This window comes from Schistocerca piceifrons, chromosome 7 (assembly GCF_021461385.2).
Source record: "Schistocerca piceifrons isolate TAMUIC-IGC-003096 chromosome 7, iqSchPice1.1, whole genome shotgun sequence".
In the NCBI taxonomy this organism is placed as follows: domain Eukaryota; kingdom Metazoa; phylum Arthropoda; class Insecta; order Orthoptera; family Acrididae; genus Schistocerca; species Schistocerca piceifrons.
The window spans coordinates 440,481,064-440,508,070 of NC_060144.1; the positions used below are offsets into that span (position 1 = coordinate 440,481,064).

The 27,007-nt window shown below is 45.0% G+C and overlaps 1 protein-coding gene across 1 annotated transcript in view; it reads right to left on the reverse strand.

The window, feature by feature from the left end:
* LOC124804991 (bumetanide-sensitive sodium-(potassium)-chloride cotransporter) overlaps positions 1-27,007 on the reverse strand; it is a 309,377-nt gene that overhangs the window by 96,013 nt on the left and 186,357 nt on the right. The window contains exons 4-6 of the mRNA XM_047265384.1: positions 23,727-23,822; positions 14,700-14,953; positions 3,429-3,543 (exon numbers count right to left, since the gene is read on the reverse strand). Coding sequence (XP_047121340.1) covers positions 3,429-3,543; positions 14,700-14,953; positions 23,727-23,822 — 465 coding nt within the window. The remainder of the gene's footprint in view (positions 1-3,428; positions 3,544-14,699; positions 14,954-23,726; positions 23,823-27,007) is intronic.

A 27,007-nucleotide genomic window follows, 5' to 3' on the forward strand; every position in this document is an offset into this window, starting at 1 on the left:
ATACCGATTGGTACAAATTAGGAGACCATATTCCTGATTTTTACCACCTGCAGATATTTAGGAAATTTAGTGTAATGTGAAACTTCCTGGCAGATTAAAACTGTATGCCAGACCGAGACTCGAGCTCGGGACCTTCGCCTTTCATGGGCAAGTGCTCCACCATCTGAGCCTGTGAAATACTTAGTGTAGAGTAACTTCAGTGAAAGACAAATATATTGCACTTGTTGGGAATGTGGTTTCTACATCCGCACTAATCTCTCCTACCTCCGCCATAATGACGTTAAGTTGCTTCCTTTATAAGATAATTACTTCTTTCAAAAGTCATTCCACTCCATTCTCAAACTCTGTGGCACTGGTACAGCAACCGTGGTTTTGTTATAGAGAGAAATGAGGCGTGCTTGCAGTTAATGCAACCACGACTGAATTCTCTCTTTAAAATTACTTCTTTGATTTTGTTTTACAAAATTTGACTTTTAGTAATGTTATTCTCATTTGCGAAGTTCCTCATTATTTTAGCCTATTCTTGTTTGTTTTTAATTCATAGCTAGAAAAGGTAGTCTAATCCACTTACTAGTTCTTGTGAATCTTGATTACTTTCGCACACCATTCGATCGCACCAGAGTGAACACTCAGTTATTTGACACACGAGTCCCGATTTAGTGTTCAAACGACACACTTTGTTAGTATACAGCAGATGTAAAAATCATTCATAGTAAGATTGGGAAAAGAGAAGAGTTCTGATTGTTCATATGAGCATGTGAAACCATAGCGCGCTCCCAAGGAGTGACGACAGATGAGACATGGACTCTTATGACCGTTCAACACGTGTGCGGCGCCCATGCAACCGTGCCGGGTGCACGGCTGCAATTTCTTTGGCTCTTCAGTGTGTATCAGTAGTCGCAGTCAGGAAAAATGAAAAATTTAATTCTTATTTCTATTCTTGCTTCAAAGGACTTTAATGTATTACAATGAAGAGCCAAAAAAGTGATACAGCTGTCTAATATCATGTAGTGTCCCGCGAGCACACAGAAGTGGCGCAGCAGGGCGTGGCATGGACTCGACTAATGTCTGAAGTAGTGCTGGAGGGAACTGACACCATGAATCCTACAGGACTGTCCATAAATCCGTAAGAGTACGAGGGAGTGGAGATCTCTTCCGAACAGCACGTTGCAAGGCATCCCAGATATGCTCAAGAACGTTCATGTCTAGGGAGTTTGGAGGTTAGCGGAAGTGTTTAAACTCAGAACAGCCACTCTGTAGCAGTTCTGGACGTGTGGGGTATCGAATTGTCCTGCTGGAATTGCTCAAATCCACCGGAATGCACAATGGACACGAATGGATGCAGGTGATCAGACACGATGCTTACGTATGTTTACGTACGTGTCACTTGTCAGAGTCGTTTCTAGACGTATCAGGGGTCCCATATCACTCCATTTGCACACGCCCCACGCCATTACACAGAGCCTCTACCAGCTTGGAAAGGCTGTCTCCATACCCGTACACGTCCATCCGCTCGGTACAATTTGAAACGAGACTCGTCCTACCAGGCAATGTTTCTAGTCGTCAAGAGTCCAATGTCGGTGTTGACAGGCCCTGTCGAGGCGTAAAGTTCGTGTCGTGCAGTCATCAAGGGTACACGAGTAGACCTTCGGCTCCGAAAGCCCATATCGATGATGTTTCGTTGAATGGTTCGCACGCGGATACTTGTTGATGGCCCAGCACTGAAATCTGCAACAATTTGCGGAAGGTTTGCACTTGTGTCACGTTGAACGATTCTCTTCAATCGTCGCTGGTCCCGTTCTTGCAGGATCTTTTTCCGGCCGCAGCGATGTCGGAGATTTGATGTTTTACCGGATTCCTGATAATCACGGTACACTCGTGAAATGGTCGTACGGGAAAATTGCCACTTCATCGCTACCTCGGAGATGCCGTGACCCATCGCTCGTGCGCCGACTGCAACACCACGTTCAAACTCACTTTAATCTTGATAACCTGCCACTGCAGCAGCAGTAACCTATCTAACAACTTTGTCAGTCGCTTGTTGTCTTATATAGGCGTTGCTGACCGCATGCCTAAACCAGTTTCTTTGCCGCTTCAGTGTAATATTATACATTTCAAACATATTAAGAAGCAAAGACGTTTTTATTAAAATATATTTAATAAATTATTAAAATATAACATTGTAACAGACAAAAATCTTAAATGCAAAGCGACTTTTAAGAAAAAACTTGAAATATTTAATTTAGAAACTGAATGAATTAAGTGATGAAGTATCGTAGTGATCTGAGACAGCGGGGAATGTGCAAAAAGCCGGCCGTTTGAACGGTTCTAGGCGCTTCACATCCGGAACCGCGCTGCTGCTACGGTCGCAGGTTCGAATCCTGCCTCGGGCATGGATGTGTGTGATGTCTTTAGGTCAGTTAGGTTTAAACAGTTCTAAGTCTAGGACACTGATGACCTCAGATGTTAAGTCCCATAGTGCTTAGAGCCATTTGAACCATTTGAGCATGTGCAAAATGTCTCTGCGGAGTGTTAGCAACGGGACTATACGGTCTTGTGGTGGCTACCCTATGCTGAATGTTGTCCGTGGTATGTGCTACGACAAACAGCCACACATGCATTTACCGGATTTTTTGGGATTTTTATTTCAGAAACGATTTGTAATAATCTCATCTGGAATTTCGCTACTTCATAGTCGTCGAAACCGTCTAATTACGGAATTATCCCATTGAGAAACTATGTTTGGTGATCTGGCTTGCTTCAAGGCACTAATCAGTTGGGACTGAATTGGAACTATTTTTCATGATTTTCTTTTAAGTAATGTTGAATTCTAAAATGTTTCAATGTCCACCAGGATAAAAATAGTTAACTATAAACATAATTTCACACGAAAGATCACTAAATTCAAATATCACCAAATGTGAACGCTAACAATGGCCCTACCCCCTGTTCCATTGGTTGCCTCGGTTTGACGGTCATGCCAGTGGGGGCTGCCGGCTTCCCACAGCACAAGCACGGCAATCGTGTGCCGTTAAGCCGGCGCCAGGAAAGTACGAGGTGTTCAAAAAGTCTCTCCGCAGTGCAATATGATTGTTAGCCGTGCGTGCTGTATGATTGTTCGCCTGCTTGCGTTATTTCCCTTCAAGCGGACTCTCCCAACATTCCACTGTTTCATTTATCTCAGTAAAAATGAATATTCAATAAATTAATAACTTATATTTCACTGAGTTTCATTTCGGTATATTCACTGCGGCATACGGCACGCGCGGCTAACAATCATACGGCACTGCGGAGAGACTTTTTGAACACCCCGTTCAGGCAGTGCACATCCCGACAACCGTGTACTGGCGCCGTTTACACGGCAGCCGGCCAAGTGTGAAACGATAGGACCATACCGTGAGAGGTTTGATGATTGAGCACATACTTACTACTTAGACCAACGAATCCCTGGGCCTTCTCGACGTCCGAGCGTGGGCCCATCGAGATGCCAACGACGAAGTCGACCATGGCAGCCAGAATTATAGCGATGAGGAAGTTTTGCGCCTGCGCAGAAGAAAACAAGTACTGACAGACGAGAAAAATGACCATGGGTGCTATCGTGCAGGAAATGCAAAATACGACAACGATCACAGAGTCAATACGGAAAAATTACATTAAGGCTACACATAAGTATTTTTATAAACTTCTGAAGTACCTACTGAAAGCGCATTGTCGGTAGTACGATACTTATCGAAAATACTTTTATAAGAAAATATGAATGCGACAAATGCGAGAAGTGTCGTGCAACCAGCTTCACAACTATTGCATCGAAGTTGCTGACAAGAATAATATACAGAAGAATGGAAAGAAAGTTGAGGCTTTGTTGGACGATCAGTTCGACTTTAGGAAGCGTAAGCGCACTAGAGAGGCAGTTCTGACTTTGCTGTTGATAATGGAATTAAGACTGAAGAAAAATCAAGACACATTAATATGAGAAGTAATTGTTCTTAGTGCATGGAAAATTTGGAAATAAACTGCACGAACAGAAAAAAAATCAGTTAGTAAACGGCTTTCGCTTTTGTATCATAGTCTCTTGCCCAGGCACACTAGGTAGTGAGTGCACTTAATGTACTGTGACGTTGGATTCTCTCATCCAGTACATACGATCAGTGATCTTATAGTTTAGGTCGCACGTAGTTAATAAATCGTGTATTTAATCTTATTTGCTGTTGGTACTCCTGTATTTCACATCTGGTATGCGCTATATATGAAAATTATAACTCAAAAAAATATTTCGCTCTGAATATTATTGTCTCTTTCTGTTATAAATGTGAAATATTGTATTGAATGATTCTTATTCCTAATAAAGTCTTCGTCAAGCTTGATGGCGCCATAATAGCCAATAGCCACTAAATAATGTCATCTGGTGTTGAAGTTTATTTACTTTCTAAACAGATCATGTCCTCGTTCGATCTGTTTATGTTGGTTACGTTAACGTCATGTTACTTTCAGATCAACTGGTTAGCTTCTGTGCCAGGGTATGTGCCTTATGTTTTCACGTTTAGAGGAAATTATTGCTTTTGTATTTGTATTATTATTATTCTCTCTTTCTTTCTTCATTTGGGTCATCTAAGGATCACACACCAATTTAAATGCTTCCTTCTTTGTTGTTCTTTTTTTTCCTCCAGTATTCTTTCATCTTTTCACTATGTATCGTTTTTCTCTCCTCGGACCATTTTGACCCTGTCTTCTCCCTCTTGCCTTGGAATCCTTCAATTTTTAACACTTTCCTCCTGAAACTCTCTCTCTCTCTCTCTATTGCATCTTTTTCACTTATGTTGTTTCTTTCCAAATCATTCCTAACAGCTTGAATCCAGGCTATTGTTGACTTCTTGTCTCAAAGATATTTAAAAATCTGTTTGGTTAACCTGTTGCTGTTCATTTTGTAAAAGTGTCCAAAAATTAGCAGTTGTCTCTTTTGTAGTGTTTCATTTGTATTTTCTATGTTGCGATAAACTTCATTGCTTCTTAATTTCCATACCTCTGTATTTTTTGGTGGCCCAAGTATTTTTCGAATGATTTTTCTTTCTAGGACTTCAAGTTTGTGTAATTTGTAGTTCAGTACTAAAAATTCACTTGCATAAAGACATTCTGGTTTTACTACTGTGTTGTAGTGCTGTATCTTCAAATTTTTAGACAGACACCTTCTCTTGTAGACATTCCTAGTTATTCCATAAGCTCTCTCCATTTTATGTACTCTTTGTTCTACAGCGAAATTTTCTAAGCCATTTTCGTGGATAATTTCTCCCAAATGTTTAAATTTATTTACCCTCTTTATCTGGCCATTATCTGTTGCTAGGGATTCCGGAGCATTTTTTATATTTGTCATAAATTTTGTTTTTTCTACAGATATTCTTATACCTGCTTTGTTGACTGTTTCTGCTATGAGATTGATTTGTATTCCAGCATTTGTTAGGTTTTCCGAAAGAATGGCAAAATCATCCACAAATGATAAACAGTGACTTTCAGTACCTTTGTTTTTAAGTTCCCAGTCTGGTTGGTGATAGCTTCTCTTCTTTCAGTTTTTGTTTCCATTCTCTTACTATTTTCTCTAGTACGCAGGTAAAGAGGAGTGGAGACAGGCGATCACGTTGCCTTACACCTGTTTTTATGTTGAATGCTTTCGATATTTCTCCCTGAAACTTTACTTTTGATTTGATGTCTGTCAGCGTTTCACAAATAAGGTTTGCTAATTTAGATTTGATACCAAATTCTCTGATCACTTTTATTTTTACTATTTTTACTATTATCATTATTTTTATTTCGTGTATAGTTGTACATAATTTTCTGTTTTTGGAGATTATCTGATAATGGCAAACGCCGGAACACGTAATTTTGAATCAATAACGCCATTTTGTATGCAGTTAATGACTTACTACCTTGCGACCTACGCAGCTTTCTACAGATTACATTAACGTTCATAGTATTTATCGGCCGGCAAAAAGCGTTCGGCGATGTGAAATGGTACGAGATGTTCGAAGAGAAAATAGCGGTAAACTATAGCGAAAAACGGATACTATGCAATATTTTCAATGGCCAAGAGGGAGCAATAACACTGGAAGACCAATAACGAAGTGCTCAGATTAAAAAGGCTGGAAGACAGGGATGTAGTCCTTCGACTCTACTATGCTATGTAAACATCGAAGGAACAATGACGGAAATAAAAGAAAGGTTCAACAGTGGTATTAAAACTCATTGTGAAAGGATATCAACCTTAAGATTCGCTGATGACATTCCTATCCTCTGTGAAAGTGAAGAAGAATTACAGGATCTGTTGAATGACACGAACAGTCTAATGAGTGAAGAATATGGACTGAAAGTAAATTGAAGATAAACGGAAGTGATGAGATGCAGCAAAAACGAGAACAGCGAGAAACGTAACATCAGAATTGGGGATCACGAAGTAGACGAAGTTAAGGAATACTGCTACCTAGGTAGCAAAACAACCCAAGATGGTCGGAGCAAGGATGGCACAAAAAACAGACTAGTACTGGCGAAAATGGCATTCCTCGCCAAGAGAAGTCTATTAGTACCAAACAGAAGTCCTGATTTGAGGAATAAATTTCCGAGAATGTACGTTTGGAGTACATCATTGTATGGCAGTGACACATGGGCAGTGGGAAAACCGGAACAGAAGAGAATCGAAGCATTTGAAATGTGGCGCTACAGAAGAATGTTGAAAATTAGGTGGACTGAAAAGGTAAGAAGTGAGATGGTTCTCCTCAGAATTGACGAGGGAAGGTGTGAATGAAGAAAGAGATTGGAATACATCCCGCGAATATTTGAGGACATAGTTTGCCAGTGCTAGTCTGAGAGGAAAAGTTTAGCACAGGAGAGGAATTCGTGGAGGGCCATATCAAAACAATCAGAAGTACTGACAATCTACGGTTCTGACCGAGGTTTCTAGGATGTAAAGCAAATGCTGGAACTGGAAATCCCCTTACAAAAAATCCGAGTAAGTAGGCTCTCAGTCTCGATCCCAGATCGATAGGATTGGACATTTCACCACGCTGAGAGTACAATTTGTATTGGTTATATTCGTTATGAAATAACGTTTGTTGCCATTCACGATAATCCTGTATTTTCTTCGCGACGGGATTTATGAAAATTTGCATTTTCAGTTCATTCTTTCGTTTGATATAACGTATGTGTAAAATGTCATAATACAAGAAAAAACGCACTTGATTATGGGCATTCTTTCCTAAACGCGTCGTAAGAAAACAAATACTTTCATAAAGAGCAAAACCATTGTTTATACAGTCGCAGGCTTTCACCAGCTATTTACAGTGGATAATATAAAACTTATTGAAAGAGTTTTCTGTATCAGCTCCCTGGAAAGCTCATATTCTTGCCATTTCATAATTTTCGATTGAGTCTATCCGTTTGTATGAAGGACGTTCAATAAATAATCTTCTTCTTCTTCTTCACGCGATCAGGCCCAGAGGACCGCGCGCCACCACAGTTACAGCTCTCCATCCGTCTCTGTCTTCTGCTATCTGTCTCCAGTTTTCCGTGACTCCCAGCTGCAACAGGTCTTCTCTCACTCCATCGATCCACCTCTTTCTAGGTCTTCCCACTGGTCTGCTGCCTGACGGGATCCAGTCCATTGTGATTTTGGGCCATCTTGTTGCCTCCATTCTAACAACATGTCCAGCCCATTGCAGTCTTTTGCTTCTCATCACTCCCAATATGTTAGGCTCCTTGTACAGCTCTTCTAATTCAGTGTTATGGCGTCTTCTCCATTCTCCAGTAGTCTGCTCTCTGACTGGTCCAAACATTTTCCTGAGGACTTTCCTTTCAAATGTTAGCAGTCGCTTAAGGTCTTGTTTTCGAGTGCTCCAGCTTTGAGAGCCATAAAGTACTACTGGAATTATTAATGTCTTATACAACCGTAGCTTTAGTTGTTGCGAGACACTTCTACATTTTAATATAGGGTCTAGAGAATGATAGTATCTGTTTCCCGCCTGCAGTCGTGCTTTTATCTCTGCTTCAGTTGATGTTACTTCTGTAAAAAATGATCCAAGGTATTTGAACTCTTTTACATGTTTATACCTGGTGTTGTTCACAATTAAATCTTGAGAGTTCTGGATCTTTCTTCCTATGGTCATATACTCTGTCTTTTCAGAGCTAATTTGTAGACCGATCCTAGCTGCCAATAACTCCAAGGTCTGGATACTTCTCTTCAGATCTTCTTGTGTGCATGCTAATAGTGCAATGTTGTCCGCATAGGCAAGATATGTAATGTGTTCATTACCAATTTGAATGCCTTGATGTTTGCTTTGTTGAAATCCCGCATTACCTTCTCAAGTGCCAGATTGAAGAGGACAGGTGATAGCCCATATCCTTGGCGTAATCCTGTTACAACTTCGAAGCTTTCTGTCATCTGATTGCCTACCTTAACCTTAAGTTTTGTGTCATTTAGGCATACCTCTACCAGTTTGACCAACTTCTTTGGTATACCAAACTCTGTCATAGTTCTAATCAGGCTAGGTCTATGTATACTGTCGTAAGCCTTCTTGAAGTCTACAAACAGGAGATGTATCTCTCGTCCGTATTCGTACATTTTTTCACAGACCTGTTTTAGGACAAAAATCTGGTCCGTGGTTGATCGCCCTGCCTGGAAACCACCTTGGTATTCTCCAATTATGTCTGTTGCTATAGGTTTTATTCGTTCTAATAGGCAGCTGGAGAAGATCTGATAACAGGTGTTGAGTAGCGCTATGCCCCTGTAGTTGTCACATACGGATTTGTCTTTCTTTTTATATATGGGGCATATCACAGCTACCTTCCATTCCTCTGGTATTTCATGTTTTACCCAAATTTGCTCGATTAGCTTGTGGATTTTGAAACAGAGGATTTCGTCTCCAGCCTTGAGAAGTTCAGCAGGAATACCGTCCTCACCTGGACTTTTACCATTCTTAAGGTTTTTAATCTGATTCCTTCTCTCTTCAATGGTGGGTGGAGGATATTCAGGGTCTACTGTTACTGGTTCATCAAAGTCAAGTAGTTCGGTTGGTTCATCAGAGTTTAGTAATTCTCTGAAGTATTCCATCCATCTTCTTCCAATTTTTTGATCTTCTGTTAACATTCTTCCATTGGCATCTTTTATGAATCAATGCCCCCAAATTTTTCATCGGAACATATTTATCCTTAAAAATTAGACTCTAGTGACAAATTCAATTAACGTATTTTTATATCTACTGTTTTTCTACGTAGTTCCCGCCATGCTCTATTCCCTGACTCTTGTATTCCCTGTCTGTAAAAGCTCTTTTTGCGTGCCCGTGGCCGTGTTCTCACTGTATGAACTACGCTCACATCATTTTCAAATTGAGTCCCACGCAGAGAATCCTTGAGTTGAGGGAAAAAAAAAAGCTGAAGTCGGTGGACGCCAGATCTGGACTATAGAGTGGATGAGGTAATGATGTCTAGCACAATTTGGCAACGTGTTTCTGGGATCTGAGACTTGTGTACGGGAGTCCACAGCTGTGTTAGAGCAAGATTTCGTTTGGATTGTTGTCAGATCGAACACGTCTGTTGAGTTTGTTCAGTCCTCGCATAGACCTCTGAATTAACGGTTGACTTTTTTGGCAACACATCCACGAGAATGACACCATCACTATCCCAAAAAATGGCATCATTACTTTCTTTTGGTGACTGCGGAGCAGGTGCCACTCTAGTGACTCTTTTTGTCTCGTGCTAGTGACGCACCCAGGGTTCGTCATCTGTAACGATCCGCGACAGAAGCAACTTTCCATTGGCCTCAAGTAACTCCAGCTGTTCAGATGAAATGGTTTTTCTTTGAATTTCGTTATCTGTTGTGGGCATTCGAGGAAATCATCTCAAGCAAACTGTTAATATCCGAGAGACTCAGTCATAGCACATGCACTTCCAGTGCTCACTGATAGCTGCAGAACCAACCGACGACTCGTGATGCGGCGGTCTGCATGCATAATGGCGTCCACGCGATTCACCATGGCAGAAGCAGCGACTGTGACAGGACATCCACAAAGTGGCCGATCATGGAGCTCGTTGTCTGCTCTTACTGACGCTTTAAACTCTCTTTACCATCGCCCAAGTACTCCTATCAACAACATCACTACTATACACTGCACGAACGTTTACTGATTTTCACTACTGTCTGTTTTTCCACACCAATTTGCTAGACGCCATTTCGATGATTCACTACGGCTTTGTCATATTTAGGAATTGTTCGAAACTTGGGACACATGCAGAAGAAACATCAGATCTGAAGCATCTGAAACAACATTTCGCTATACAGGTTGTAACGGGTATGAGTGCAGATATTTCTATTCATGACTGAAAATGGTTTACTGAACAACATTACATCAGAGCGAGGGGCGTTCAATAGTTAATGCAACACATTTTTTTCTTTTAGCAGGTTGGTTTTACTCAGAATTCCAATACACTATGTTATTCCGCACCCATACGGCAAGAAGACCCTATCTTTCAATATAATGTGATTTCAATGCGCCGGTCTTACGCCATCTTACTGAAAGGACATGTATGGCTGGCCGCTGTGGCCGAGCGGATCTAGGCACTTCAGTCTGGAACCGCGCTGCTGCTACGGTCGCAGGTTCGAATCCTGTCTCGGGCATGGATGTGTATGATGTCCTTGGGTTAATTAGGTTTAAGTACACTACTGGCCATTAAAATTGCTACAAAACGAAGATGACGTGCTACAGACGCGAAATTTAATCGACATGAAGAAGATGCTGTGATATGCAAATGATTAGCTTTTCAGAGCATTCACACAAGGTTAGTCTACAACGTGCTGACATGAGGAAAGTTTCCAACCGATATCTCATACACAAACAGCAGTTGACCGGCGTTGCCTGGTGAAACGTTGTGATGCCTCGTGTAAGAAGGAGAAATGCGTACCATCACGTTTCCGACTTTGATAAAGGTCGGGTTGTAGCCTATCGCGATTGCGGTTTATCGTATCGCGACATTGCTGTTCGTGTTGGTCGAGATCCAATGACTGTTAGCAGAATATGGAATCGGTGGGTTCAGGGGGGTAATACGGAACGCCGTGCTGGATCCCAACGGCCTCGTATCACCAGCAATCGAGATGACAGGCATCTTATCCGCACGACTGTAATGGATCGTGCAGCCAAGTCTCGATCCCTGAGTCAACAGATGGGGGCGTTTGCAAGACAACAACCATCTTCACGAACAGTTCGACGACGTTTGCAGCAGCATGGACTGTCAGCTCGGAGACCATGGCTGCGGTTACCATTGACGCTGCATCACAGAGAGGAGCGCCTGCGATGGTGTATTCAACGACGAACCTGGGTGCACGAATGGCAAAACGTCATTTTTTCGGATGAATCCAGATTCTGTTTACATCATCATGATGGTCGCATCCGTGTTTGGCGACATCGCGGTGAACGCACATTGGAAGCGTGTATTCGTCATTGCCATACTGGCGTATCACCGTGTGTGATGGTATTGGGTGCCATTGTTTACACGTCTCGGTCAACTCTTGTTCGCATTGACGGTACTTTGAACAGTGCACATTACATTTCAGATGTGTTACGACCCGTGGCTCTACCCTTCATTCGATCCCTGTGAAACCCTACATTTCAGCAGGATAATGCACCATCGCATGTTGCAGGTTCTGTACGGGCCTTTCTGGATACAGAAAATGTTCGACTGCTGCCCTGGCTAGCACATTCTCCAGATCTCTCACCAATTGAAAACGTCTGGTCAATGGTGGCCGAGCAACTGGCTCGTCGCAATTCGCCAGTCACTACTCTTGATGAACTGTGGTATCGTGTTGAAGCTGCAGCATGCGCAGCTGTACCTGTACACGCCATCCAAGTTCTGTTTGACTCAATGCCCAGGCGTATCAGGGCCGTTATTACGGTCAGACGTGGTTGTTCTGGGCACTGATCTCTCAGGATGTTTACACCCAAATTGTGTGAAAATGTAATCACATGTCAGTTCTAGTATAATATGTTTGTCCAATGAATACCCATTTATCATCTGCATTTCTTCTTGGTGCAGCAATTTTAATGGCAAGGCTCACCGGCTATTTGACCATCTTCTTCTGTGCGGATGCACAAACAGTGCCCGAACTCTTTCGGGAATCGGCAAAAAGCCGTGAGTAATGGGTAGGGGCATTATGAATATAGTGTGGGGCAATAAGTTGGGAATGCGGGTCTCACGGCAGGCGTGCCAGAGGTAAGTCCCTGCAGTCGCACTATCCCCTGTGTCCTCGGTGGCTCAGATGGATACCGGCACGATATCTTAGCATGTTCCGTCAGAGGGTTAGCTGCCCTCTATAATAAAAAAAACTGGGTTAATGTATTAACGAAGAACTTCAACAAGTGTCGTAGGACGGCCGACCCTGAACAAATACAACGATCAGTTACGAACAAAATGAAAGCCCTGTCGGGCACATATTTTCAACTCTCCGTATTGATTTCATGCCGGCACGGTAGCTCAGCGTGTTCGGACAGAGGGTTACTTACCTTCTGCAATAATAATAATAAACTGAGTGAATGGATCAACGAAGAACCTGAATGTGTGTCATCGGACGTCCGCCCCGAACAAATTCAACGAATAATACAGAAAAAATGAGATCAACTTGAAAAAAAAAAATGGATAGAGAGTCTGCCATGTAAGAAGGAGATCCTGGGTTCGAGTCCCGGTCGGGGCACACATATTCAACTGTCCCCGTTGACTTATATCAACGCCTGTATGCAGCTACGGGTATTGTTATTTCATTCGAACTGTTTTTGGATTGTTACGGCTTTTATTCGCTAAAGAGCATGTTTCGCGCCATTCTTCCTCTAAATACTACGAGGTGCGTTCAAGTTCTAAGGCCTCCGATTTTTTTTCTAATTAACTACTCACCCGAAATCGATGAAACTGGCGTTACTTCTCGACGTAATCGCCCTGCAGACGTACACATTTTTCACAACGCTGACGCCATGATTCCATGGCAGCGGCGAAGGCTTCTTTAGGAGTCTGTTTTGACCACTGGAAAATCACTTAGGCAATAGCAGCACGGCTGGTGAATGTGCGGCCATTGAGAGTGTCTTTCATTGTTGGAAAAAGCCAAAAGTCACTAGGAGCCAGGTCAGGTGAGTAGGGAGCATGAGGAATCACTTCAAAGTTGTTATCACGAAGAAACTGTTGCGTAACGTTAGCTCGATGTGCGGGTGCGTTGTCTTGGTGAAACAGCACATGCGCAGCCCTTCCTGGACGTTTTTGATGCAGTGCAGGAAGGAATTTGTTCTTCAAAACATTTTAGTAGGATGCACCTGTTACCGTAGTGCCCTTTGGAACGCAATGGGTAAGGATTACGCCCTCGCTGTCCCAGAACATGGACACCATCATTTTTTCAGCACTGGCGGTTATCCGAAATTTTTTTGGTGGCGATGAATCTGTGTGCTTCCATTGAGCTCACTGGCGTTTTGTTTCTGGATTGAAAAATGGCATCCACGTCTCATCCATTGTCACAACCGACGAAAAGAAAGTCCCATTCATGCTGTCGTTGCGCATCGACATTGCTTGGCAACATGCCACACGGGCAGCCATGTGGTCGTCCGTCAGCATTCATTCATGGCACCCACCTGGATGACACTTTTCGCATTTTCAGGTCGTCATGCAGGATTGTGTGCACAGAACCCACAGAAATGCCAACTCTGGAGGCGATCTATTCAACAGTCATTCGGCGATCCCCCAAAACAATTCTCTCCACTTTCTCGATCATGTCGTCAGACCGGCTTGTGCAAGCCCGAGGTTGTTTCGGTTTGTTGTCACACGATGTTCTGCCTTCATTAAACTGTTGCACCCACGAACGCACTTTCGACACATCCATAACTCCATCACCACATGTCTCCTTCAACTGTCGCACCACGGAAATTCAGAAAACGAATGATTGCACGCTGTTCAAGTAAGGAAAACGTCGCCATTTTAAGTATTTAAAACAGTTCTCATTCTCGCCGCTGGCGGTAAAATTCCATCTGCCGTACGGTGTTGCCATCTCTGGGACGTATTGACAATGAACGCGGCCTCATTTTAAAACAATGCGCATGTTTCTATCTCTTTCCAGTACGGAGAAAAAAAATCGGAGGCCTTAGAACTTGAATGCACCTCGTACATTGCTGACTTTGCTGGAGGTTTACCAAAACACTTCCAGTCTGAAACTCTTACGCAAGGAGATCTTCACACCTTTTCCTCGATTTGTGTTTGGATAACGCTCGATAATTAACACGCACTGTTTTATCATGTGCACCATTTTTTCTATCATTCAACCGGTCATTAAGCGGCTGCTCCTCTCACTCGCTGGAACACAATGACACAGCGAAGTACTCTAGACAGAGCATGCGGGAGTTAGGCACGCGCAAACATGTGGCTTCAACGGGTTGTTGCAGCAAAATCACAGTTTCCAGCATTTTTTTGTGATGGGCAAGTCTCCTGTTCATCAACGTGTCAGTCGTAATAAACATTTTTGGGTCTGTTTTATTTTGCCCAGCCTGCATTAACGGCTGTAAAAAAATTGTGGCATTAATTATCGAACGACCCTCGTATATCGCGCGCTAGCACAAAGGCTACCTGGATAGGAAGTACGCTGTATGAAAATTTAGTGACATTTTGTGTTGTCGACAGAGTACGTGTAATGTGCTTACCTTGGATTCCCATTCCATACCGACGGCGCATATGATGATCATGACGGCAATGGCAGAGACACCAATGATACGAACGTCGTTGACATCGCCATCTACGATTTTTTTGTTGTACTCATCGAGCCAGTCGCCGACAGAGTTGCAGAAGCCGATGGTGTTCATGGACGCGGCGACGGCATTGGCGAAGGCGAAAACGATGCCTACGCTAGCACCGAATTCGGGGCCCAGAGACCGAGAGATGATGAAGTAGATACCACCTGTGGCGGGACACAGGAACGTGATTCATTTTTTTTGGCATTTGGCTAAGGTTTATTGAGTAATACCACCAAAAACTTTGTACAAATATAACACACACACACACACACACACACACACACACACACACAGAGAGAGAGAGAGAGAGAGAGAGAGAGAGAAATATCGCCATAGAAAGAACCAGCACAATAATTAAAGATTACGATACAATATCACATAAGCACAAGACACAAAGCTGAGGAAACTTGATATGACACGAAATGTAGCTGAAACAGAACTCAACAGAGTTTTGGGATCATACAGTGAGAGATTCAAGTGTTAATAAAACCCTTGTAACGTAATGATAGCCTATGACTACACCCATCTAGTGAAGACAATTACTACATACTTTACTAATGTCTTTTTGTTTATGTAATACAGCCGGTGTATACAATGATATACAATAAGTACTTATAAAGTCAGAATAATTATACAGAATTGTTTATTTATCTTTTTTCGAATTAAGTTTATTATTCACAGAATATTTAGTAAACTATCAAAGGCCGGCGGAAGTGGCCGTGTGGTTAAAGGCGCTGCAGTCTGGAACCGCAAGACCGCTACGGTCGCAGGTTCGAATCCTGCCTCGGGCATGGATGTTTGTGATGTCCTTAGGTTTGTTAGGTTTAACTAGTTCTAAGTTCTAGGGGACTAATGACCTCAGCAGTTGAGTCCCATAGTGCTCAGAGCCATTTGAAACTATGAAAGGGACTGTATACAGGGTGGTCCATTGACAGTGACCGGGCCAAATATCTCACGAAATAAGCGTCAAACGAAAAAATACAAAGAACGAAACTTGTTATAGCTTGAAGGGGGAAACCAGACGGCGCTATTGTTGGCCCGCTAGATGGCGCTGCCATAGGTCAAACGGATATCAACTGCGTTTTTTTAAATAGGAACCCCCATTTTTATTACATATTTGGGTAGTACGTACAGAAATATGAATGTTTTAGTTGGATCACTTTTTTCGCTTTGTGATAGATGGCACTGTAATAGTCACAAACGTATGAATACGTGGTGTCACGTAGCATTCCGGCAGTGCGGACGGTATTTGCTTCGTGATACACTACCCGTGTTAAAATGGACAGTCCTCCACCAGTAACCCCTGAGCTCACCGTCCCTGTCCGTCCTGTTGATGACCCCATCCACCCCAACAACTCGCTCCGCCCTCCCCCTACTGCTGAGGACATCATCCGTTTCACCACCATTGTGCTCCAAAACATCCACCCCTTCCAGCGCTCCCACACTCTTTCCCAAATCGCCCTCGCTGCCCGTTCCATCTTCCATCTTACCACCTATGCCACTTACTCCCACAACCAGGCCCACTTCACCTTCACCCCGCTCACCACCCTCGTCTAACTCTCCACTCCCATGGTACAACAACCGTACCGTATCCTGTACCACAACATTCGCTCCCTGCCCACCCACAAACTCCTCTTTCTCCACACCCTACGTCAGCACCGCGTGGATGCCTTCGTCCTCAATGAAACCTTCCTTCAGCCCCGTATCTCCGTCTCCACTGCCCCTTACACCCTACATCGTACCGATAACCCGTACCCTCTGGCACGTGGCGGAGTTGCTATAGGCCACCTCAAGCACCTCCCTGTCCGGCCCCAACCTCTCCTTAACAATCCTGCCGAGCATCTCACCCTCAGCCTCTTCTTCCCCGCCCTTACCATCACCTGTGCCACCATTTATGTCCGCCCTTGCACCCCCATCCCGTATGATTTCCTGGCCCACATTGACCGCACCTTCTCCACCTACGTGATTGCCGCCGACCTCAATATCCACAGCCGCGATCCTGCCGACCTCCGGCGGTGGCATCAGTTTCTCACCACTCTCCAGGGAGACCTGGTTCCCCTGCCCCAGCACACCCGGCCCGAATCCAACACCACTCCTGATGTAGTCCTTGCCTCTCCCAACCTCCTTGGGCGCATCACCGCGGATGTCCTTGACCTCATTGGCAGTGACCATGCTCCTGTCCTCCTCACTATCTCTAACGGTCGCCATCCCCGCCACGCTCCTCGCCCTGACGTCCCTCCTAAACTTGTCCATGATTACTCCCGTGCCAACTGGGATGCCTACCGGGATTCCATTCACACCCAGGTTGACAGCCACGACCTTACCCTCCAGTCTCCTGATGACATCTCTCGCACTGCTGCCTTCCTGCACCAGACCTTGTCTGACGCCGTCGCCACCCATATCCCCACCAAAGCCGTCCACCCTCACCGCCCCGCCCTGCCTCCACAGGCCGTCCTTCTCCTTCGGGAGTCCCGCCGCCTCTACCGCTCTTTTCTCCGCACTCGTGACCGGGATACACTTACCCGCCACCGGCAATTACAGCGACACATCCGCAACCTGCTTGTTGCGAAGAAACGCCGAGCCTGGCGCCAGACATGTACCCACCTCAACACCACGCTCCCCGTCAACTCTTCCAAGTATTGGTCTGCTTTCCACCGCCTTACTGGGAACCGCCCCACCCCCCAGTACCCTCTCCTCCTTAATGACCGTCCCTTTCCTGACAACCTCAGTAAGGCCAACCACTTTGCCTCCCACCTCTCTGATGTTTTTTCCATCCCAGATGATCCCCACTTTGATTATTCCCTCTTCCCTGATGTCATGGACCGTACGAATACCTCTGTTCCTCCCCTTGCTCCTAGCTTCCAGTACTTGGGCCACACCCCACCATCTGCACTTAACACTCCCATCACTACACAGGACATCAGCCTCACACTCCGCACTAAACGCAACACTGCTCCCGGCCACGACTGCGTTACCTACCGCCACCTCAAACACTGCCCTCCCTCCTTCCTTTCCCTCCTTGCCGCCCTCTACAATGTCATCCTTGCCACTGGCTTCTATCCCGACCTGTGGAGAACCTCCCGTATCCTGATGTTCTCCAAACCCAATAAGCCTCCATCTGATGCCTCTTCCTATCGTCCTATCTGTCTCACGTCGGTGTTCAGCAAGCTCTTGGAATCCATCCTTTCCCGGCGCATCCATCTCCACCTCCACCAAAACCACCTCCTCCCAAACACCCAATGTGGCTTTCGACCTTCCTTCTCTGCTGATGACCAACTCCTCCGCCTCACTCATCTCCTCTCCCTCCAGCTTAACTCCCGTCGCTCCGCCATTTTTGTCTCACTTGACCTTGAAAAGGCCTACGACCGTGTCTGGCATCCCGGTCTCCTGTTTAAACTCCAAACCTACGCCCTTCCTATCAACTACATCCGTCTGGTGGCCTCCTTCCTCTCCCGCCGCCCCTCCTACGTTACCATCCATCATGCCAATTCCCGCACCTTCTACCCCTCTGCCGGTGTGCCCCAGGGCTCTGTCCTCTCCCCTCTCCTCTACCTCCTGTACACAGCAGATATGCCCCAACCCCCCCCTCCAGTGCACCTCTTGCAATATGCTGATGACACCGCATTCCTCGCCCTCGCTCCTACCCTCCAACGGTCCCAACGCCTTCTCCAGAATCACCTTGACCTTTTTGCTGCATGGTGTAACCAATGGCTCCTGAAACTCAATCCTTCCAAGACCCAGGCAATCATCGTAGGTCGTACCACTCGCTCCTTCCGGCTCCTGGATTTCTCCCTTACTGTCTGCGCACGTCCTGTCCGTCTCACCCCCACCCTCACCTACCTTGGCCTCACCATTGACCGTCACCTCACCTGGATCCCTCATCTCCGATCCATCCAATCCAAAGCCCACAACCGCCTCCGCCTCCTCAAACTCCTCTCTGGCCGGACATGGGGGTTGCACCCCTCTACCATCCTCCACACCTACAAATCCTTAATCCGTCCCATCCTCTGTTATGCCAGTCCTGCCTGGATATCTGCCCCCCCCAAATTCTATCAGTCCCTCCAGATCCTTGAGCGTCATGCACTCCGCCTCGCCTTCCGTATCCGCCTCCCGTCCCCCACGCGGCTCCTCTATGATCTCATTCCTTTCCCCCATCTGCTCCTCTTCCTCGAACATATCCGCATCCTCTACACCTCCCGCCGTCTTGAACCCCCTCACCCCCTGGTTGCTCCTCTCCTCTCCCATCCTCGCCCCCTGCCCCGTCTTCACCGTTGTGTCCCCCCTACCCTCCATCTCTACACCCTCCATCTCCTTTCCCAAGGTGGCTTCCGTCAACTCCCCCTCCCGGATGATGCCCTCTCTCCCTCCATTTATCCTTCCTATCAACTCTGATCCTCCCTCCCCCTCCTTTCCTCTGTCCTTTCCCTGGGCTCCTTTCTCCCCCCCCTTCCGTCCTGTTTCCTCCCCACTACACCTCTCCCTACCTCCCTTCTCCCCCCCAGTCCTTTTGTATTCCCCTCCTCTGCCTACCCCCCTCCCTGTCGCGTCTGCCCCCCACCCCTCTTATGGGTCCTCATCCTCCATCAGCTCCTTTCCCGGTTCCCCCCCCCCCCCCTTCGCTTTTACTCTCCTTTCCCCCCCCTTTTTCGTTTTCCCATCTTCTGTCCAGTTTCCCCCCACCTGCTCTCGACTGTGGTGTCACATTTGCCAACTTTTTAGTGCAGTGTTCCAGTGACTATTCAGTGTTATTTGTCTTTCTCGTGTTGCGAACAGAAACCATGCTGTCGCTCGGTGTGAATTTTATTTCCTTTGCGAACAGAATCCAGACTGTCGCCGTGTTTTTTTAATTGTCTATTGTTTTCCCTGTCTACTTCGTATGTATTTTTATTAGCGTCATCATCCCTGTGTTGTTGTTTTAAGTTCCACGATTTCTTTTCGCCTTGTTACTCTCTAAGTCTCCGATTTTATCGCCTGTTGTTTTTCTTATTTGTTCTCTTGCTCTTTGTCACAAAATCTGTCGGCTGAAGAGCGGCGTACTAAGCTGCTGCCAGCCCGCCCCCTTCGGGGGGAATTGAAATTCAATAAATTTTAAAAAAAAAAAAAAAAAAAGGACAGTTTACCAATTGCGGAAAAGGTCGATATCGTGATGATGTATCGCTATTGTGATCAAAATTCGCAAGTGGCGTGTGCTATGTATGCTGCTCGGTATCCTGCACAACATCATCCAAGTGTCCGGACCGTTCGCCAGATAGTTACGTTATTTAAGGAAAGAGGAAGTGTTCAGCCACATGTGAAAAGTCAACTACGACTTGCAATAAATGATGATGCCCAAGTAGGGTTTCAGCTGCTGTCACGGCTAATCCGCACATCAGCAGTAAAAAAATTGTACGAGAATCGGGAATGTAAAAAACGTCGGTGTCGAGAATGCTACATCAACTTCGATTGCACCGGTACCATATTTCTATGCACCGGGAATTGCATGGAGACGACTTTGAACGTCGTGTACAGTTCTGTCACTGGGCACAAGAGAAATTACGGGAAGATAACAGATTTTTTGCACACGTTCTATTTTGCGACGAAGCGTCATTCACCAACAGCGGTAACGTAAACCGGCATGATATGCACTATTGGGCAACGGAAAATCCACGATGGCTGCGACAAGTGGAACATCAGCGACCTTGGCGGGTTAATGTATGGTGCGGCATTATGGGAGGAAGGATAATTGGCTCCCATTTTGTCGATGGCCATCTAAATGGTGCAATGTATGCTGATTTCCTGCGTAATGTTCTACCGATGTTACTACCAACATGATGGATGTCCGGCACATAGCTCGCGTGCGGTTGAAGCGGTGTTGAATAGCATATTTCATGACATGTGGATTGGTCGTCGATGCACCATACCATGGCCCGCACGTTCACGGGCTCTGACGTCCCCGAATTTCTTTCTGTGGGGAAAATTGAAGGATATCTGCTGTCGTGATCCACCGACAACGCCTGACAACATGCGTCAGCGCAGTGTCAATGCGTGTGCGAACATTACGGAAGGCGAACTACTCGCTGTTGAGAGGAATGTCGTTACACGTATTGCCAAATGCACTGAGGTTGACGGACATCATTTCGAGCGTTTATTGCATTAATGTGGTATTTACAGGTAATCACGCTGTAACAGCATGCGTTCTCAGAAATGATAAGTACGCAAAGGTACATGTATCACATTGGAACAACCGAAATAATATGTTCAAACGTACCTACGTTCTTCATTTTAATTTAAAAAACCTACCTGTTACCAACTGTTCGTCTAAAGTTGTGAGCCATATGTTTGTGACTATTACAGCGCCATCTATCACAAAGCGAAAAAAGTGGTCCAACTAAAACATTCATATTTCTTTACGTACTACACGAATATGTAATAAAAGATGGGGGTTCCTATTTTAAAAATCGCAGTTGTCACCGCCAAACACCACACTTGCTAGGTGGTAGCCTTTAAACCGGCCGCGGTCCGTTAGTATACGTCGGACCCGCGTGTCGCCACTATCAGTGATTGCAGACCGAGCGTCGCCACACGGCAGGTCTAGTCTAGAGAGACTCTCTAGCACTCGCCCCAGTTGTACAGCCGACTTTGCTAGCGATGGTTCACTGACTACATACGCTCTCATTTGCAGAGACGACAGTTTAGCATAGCCTTCAGCTACGTCATTTGCTACGACCTAGCAAGGCGCCATGTTCAGTTACTATTGATATTGATATTGCGAATCATGTACCGTCAAGAGCGACGTACATCATTAATGGATTAAAGTTAAGTATCAAACTAATTACGTCCGCTTTCTGAATTCTAGTACCTCGTCATGTTCCATACCTCACGTCAGTATAGTTCTTCCCTCCTCACGCCAGCCTGCGTGAGCTAAAACGCGTGCATTTCGGGCCCCACTAGTAAAACAGTGTTGGCTCTTCTGCCAACACAACAATATCCATTTGACCTATGACAGAGCCATCTAGCGGGCCAACCATAGCGCCATCTGGTTTCCCCCTTCAAGCTAGACAAGTTTCGTTCGTTGTAGTTTTTTCGTTTGACGCTTATTTTGTGAGATATTTGGCCCGGTCACGATCAATGGACCACCCTGTATAGCAAAGAATACAAACAAACAAACACCGTCTGAACAGGCTTGGAAGGCCCAACGGTACCAATCGGCCGTCGTATCGTGTTCAGCCTTTAAGGCGTCTCCGGATGCGGATACGGAGCGGCGTGTGGTCAGCACACCGCTCTCCCACCTTTGTCAGTTTTCGTAACCGGTGCAACTACTTCCCAGTCAAGTAGCTCCGCACCCCGCTTGCCAATAGTACTCGGCAGACTCGTACGGTGACCCATCTAAGTGCTAGCCAGGCCCGACAGCGCTTAACTTCGGTGACCTGACGGGAATAAGGCCGTTGGCTATAGCAAAGTATACTAATGTGTAATCTGACCCTGGTTAGGCTTTTGCTACATGTGTCTATGAACTGTATAGGGTGTCAAGTTAGAGGATGCGCATTGCTGGTTGGCGTCTGTGAAAGCGCCAGTGACACAATTCTATCAGTGTGTGCTCAAGGTTATTGCTGTTTTGGTTGCTGTTCGTTCAGGGCGCTCAACATGGTGGTTATCAGCGCCCACGATCATGGCAACACGAATGGGCTGGGAGGAATCATTGAGTAGATAAAATGAAGCTGGAGTATATGCATTTCAAAGTATTTTAGCGTCGGTTGGAAGCTATTTAGTGTGTATTTATTGAATAATCGTCGTAATGAGGCCTGGATGCTAGAAGAATGTGCGAACGATATTTACGCTGTACAAGGTCGCGTGATGGATCTGAGAACTGATGAACTGGACAAGCATAGTCCACCCGTCGAATTTAAAAGCCAATAACTATCATTTGTTTGTATTTTATATTGTAACATGGTGAAGATCGGTGCCTTTTGTGAATGTAAGGGTTTATTCTACTCAGCGTACCAAACTAGCGATCTTTACGATTTGTTTTTGCAAAAAACTAAAGGAGTCAAAGTAAATCCTTTTGCACGTTATTCTAGGACAACATTTTCTGATTTCTTAAAATTCAATCATTGTTAAGCCCCAAACCGAAGAGTTAAAGTTGCTGTGTACAAGTGAGGTGTGTCCATGACGGAAGTGCTGCAGTCTGCAAATTTTATTTGAAATGTAAAAAAAAAAGAAAACAATTTTCTTAATCTACAAGATACTGCGCACGGAATAATTGCACAGTTTTTTTTCTTTAAATTGACCAAATAATGAAATTGCGGATGTTTGAAACAAACAAGTAGTTTTGGTCACGTTTTTTGCGTACTTAATGAATAAACTAAAATACTCCGTGCGAAATATCCTATCGATTAAGAAAATTGTTTGGTTTTTTAATTTCAGGTAAGATTTCCAGGACTTCCGTCAAGGACAGACTTTTCATTCTGAACAGAGCGACTGTAACTCCTTGTTGGGGGGATTAATGATGATTGAATTTATTGAAAAAAAGTTGGAAAATGTTGTTCAAGAACCAATAAATGAGGTAGCCGCTGATTCGGGCCAGTGGAATGGAATCGGCCCAGTGTCCAGAATCAGATTGCATTTCTGTGCTGGAGCGACGTTATTTGTAGGAACTGTACTAGAGGCTGACATATCATCCATATTTTGGAGAATTTCTTAGATAATGTATTTACTGCAGTTGATAACGTTGTCAGTGATGGTCTATATGTAAGACAAGCAGAACTAATACGCCAGAATCAGTAATAACTCAATGCGGCTGAAACATAGCAACAAAGAACTGTGTTCAAAACCGGCTTTAAAGATACAGTAAGTGGTAACGTTCTCACCAATTTACAGTTAGTTACTCTCTTTTGTGAACAGTTCGTGGATAAAACTCAGCCAATTGTAAGTAGAATTATAAACAAGGTTTACACATACCTCCCTTGACCTCGCCGTTGGTGCATATAGCAGACAGGGACATCGTGGTGATCACGCACACAGTGGCCGAAATCGCGATGATAACCAGCGACAAGCCTAGAACAAAATTTAGTTCACGTCATACATGTGGTACGTTGATCGTACAGTCTCTGATCAAAAGTATCCGGACATCCATTAGTGGCCATTAATGTGGGTTGCGTCCACCCTCCAGCTTTATAACGGCTTGAACCCTGCTGGCGACACTTTCAATGAGGTGTCTGCAGGAACGGCATCTCGTCCTCCCTTAAGAGTCGAAACGAGAGAAGGTAGTGATGTTGGGCCATGGTATCTAGAGCGAAGTCGACGTTCTAACTCATCCCAAAGGTGTTCCAATGGTTTCAGGTCGGGACTCTGGGCAGGCCAGTCCAGTTTAGGGGTGTTACTGATTAGAAGGCATTGCCAAACAGATTCTACTTCATGAGAGGGTGCACTGTCATGCTAATACAAGCAATCATCATCTCCAAACTGTTCTTGTACTGTACGCAGCAAACAAAATGTGTTCATATACCTCCACATTTACCGTTCTCCTCCCGAACAGGTCATGATGGCCCAAAGGTACCGACCGGCCGCCGTCTCATCCTCAGCATACAGGCGTCACTGGATGTGGATATGGAGGGACATGTGGTCAGCACACCGCTCTCCCGGCCGTATGTCAGTTTCCGAGGCCGGAACCACTACTTCTCAATCAAATAGCTCCTCAGTTTGCCTCACAAGGGCTGAGTGCACCCCGCTTGCCAACAGCGCTCGGCAGACCGGATGGACTCCCATCCAAGTGCTAACCCAGCCCGAAAGCGTTTAACTCCGGTGATCTGACGGGAACTGGTATTACCACTGCGGCAAGGACGTCGGCAATCACATTTAGCGTTATCTTAACAGTAATAAGGGACAACAGTGTAACCACGAGAATCACTCCCATACCATATCACCACCTCATCCATACTGCACTGATGACTCTACACATTATGACGAGTAAGTTCTTTAGGCATTCGCCAAACACAAACGCTTCCAACTAATTGCCTCAGGGCATAGCGTGATTCATCACTCCAAACCACCCATTTCTAATCGTCTGTGGCCGGTGGCGTCTCGCCATCGCTTTTTACACCCAACTTAAGCGTCGCTTAAGACTGAATATGTGGCTTACGAGGAGTTGCTCGGCCACTATACTCCATTCTTTTTATACTCTATTCTCATTGCGGTAGCTGGACTGCTGGTAGCTATCTGGAACTCACGAGCTGTTCTTTTTCGCTGATTTTACGCGATTTCTTGAAATTACTCTTTGAAACGCTCGACGGTCCCTGTTTATCAGCACATGAGGTGTGCCTAGTCTTAGGTTTAGCTACGCTTTTCCACTTCACAGTTATGTCAACAGCAGTCGACTTGGGGAGCTTTGGAAGTGTTGAAATGCCCCTGATTGATATGTTACTTAAACTAAACTACACTCCTCCCGTACAGGCCATGAAGGTCCAACAGAACTGACCAGCCGCCGTGTCATCCTCAGCCCACAGGCGTCACTGGATGCGGATATAGAGGGGCATGTGGTCAACACACCGCTCTCCTGGCCTTATGTCAGTTTCCGAGACTTAGGTGACATCCAATCACTAGTTTACATTCGATGTCGCTGAGCTCATCTGATCGACGCACTCCGCTCTTACTGTTTCTCTACTGACAGAACAATACGCCGCTCTTCCTTTTATTCTAGCGAGTCCGACTCTCTTGACACTTGACTGGTTAATTGCGCTTACTAAAGGCTGTCCAGATTCTTTTGATCAGATAGTGTACATAGCACATGCCATTCATCAAATATCTCTAACAGAAGCTCAGAGGCGACAGGTATAAGCTACGAGATACGTCGTCAGTTTTGTGTCTTCTCTTAAACAGTAACGAAACAAATAAGAGAATCCGTATACAGATGAAGCAATTTCCCAAGAATCAGAGGGAGCGTGTGCCACAACATCACAATATCACATGCAATCGAGACGCATGAAAAATTTTTGGTTTAATACAGTAATGTTCCGTGTCTTTGAAAATGTGAGTGACTATTTACGCTTAAGCTTATTGTAGTGACAATGTATAACGTTTAAAGGTCTTAAAAGGACTCTTATTTCGTGAGTTCGTTGTAGACACGTCTCAGTCGCCGTTCACATTGAGACGATACCACATGATACACGATACACCATACACGATACGATGAAGAAACAACCCACATCGGAGAAGTGCATAGAAACGTAATGTAAGCGATTTAACTGGTTCACACTGGGAGTACAGTGATATGACACCGATATGTATCTATATTGTATCGCCCAACGCAGCATGGAGTGCTAGTCCCTCCACACAACTCATATCGTACCATATATACACGGGGAGTGAAATTTCAAGTCATCCGATTTGCCTAAAAAAGTTGTTTTATGCAGATGATGCAAAACTACATTCTGTACTGCGTATGGTCAATATGTCGTTCACACAAGAAGACTGTTAGAAGCTGGTTGCTTGTTGAGTTTATACTGTGGGTTAATACTATGAAATCTTATTCGAGGGCAGAGGTGACCACCTTGGCTTAAAGGGAGATAACAATGGAAAGGAAAGAAACAGTTAAGAATTTGCTGTGGAAACTGTACCATCGTTTTTAGGATTCCATGCCTCAATCAGTAAAAGCGGATGTCTTTTAGGATCACTTCGTTTCGTCTGTCTTTCTTTCTGTCTGTCCTAGTGTTCAAAACATTTATCTCAGGAACGGGTAGAGGTATCAAGGTGAAATCTGTGTTGCATATTAAGATCTATGGCCCCTTGCCTTTGTAAAAATGTCAAGCTTGTAAGTGACAGCACACGAAACATACGGCTATTTATGTCACATTTTGGTACTCGCGAACTCACGTCACCAAATCGTACAGAGTACATCCCGTTGGCATAGTCTCATGAAATTTCGCAAGAAGCAAGGTTCCACACTACAACCAAAGGAAAAATCCGAAAATTGCTAATCTGTAACTACGTCACACAAAAAGATTAATTTGTTATTAGACTGCTGTCTGTTCGTATATTAAGACACCTTTTTGTCAGGAACGAGCCGGCCGTGATGGCCATGCGGTTCTAGGCGCTCAGTCTGGAACCGCGCGACTGCTACGGTCGCAGGTTCGAATCCTGCCTCGGGCATGGATGTGTGTGATGTCCTTAGGTTAGTTAGGTTTAAGTAGTTCTAAGTTCTAGGGGACTGATGACCTCAGATGTTAAGTACCACAGTGCTCAGA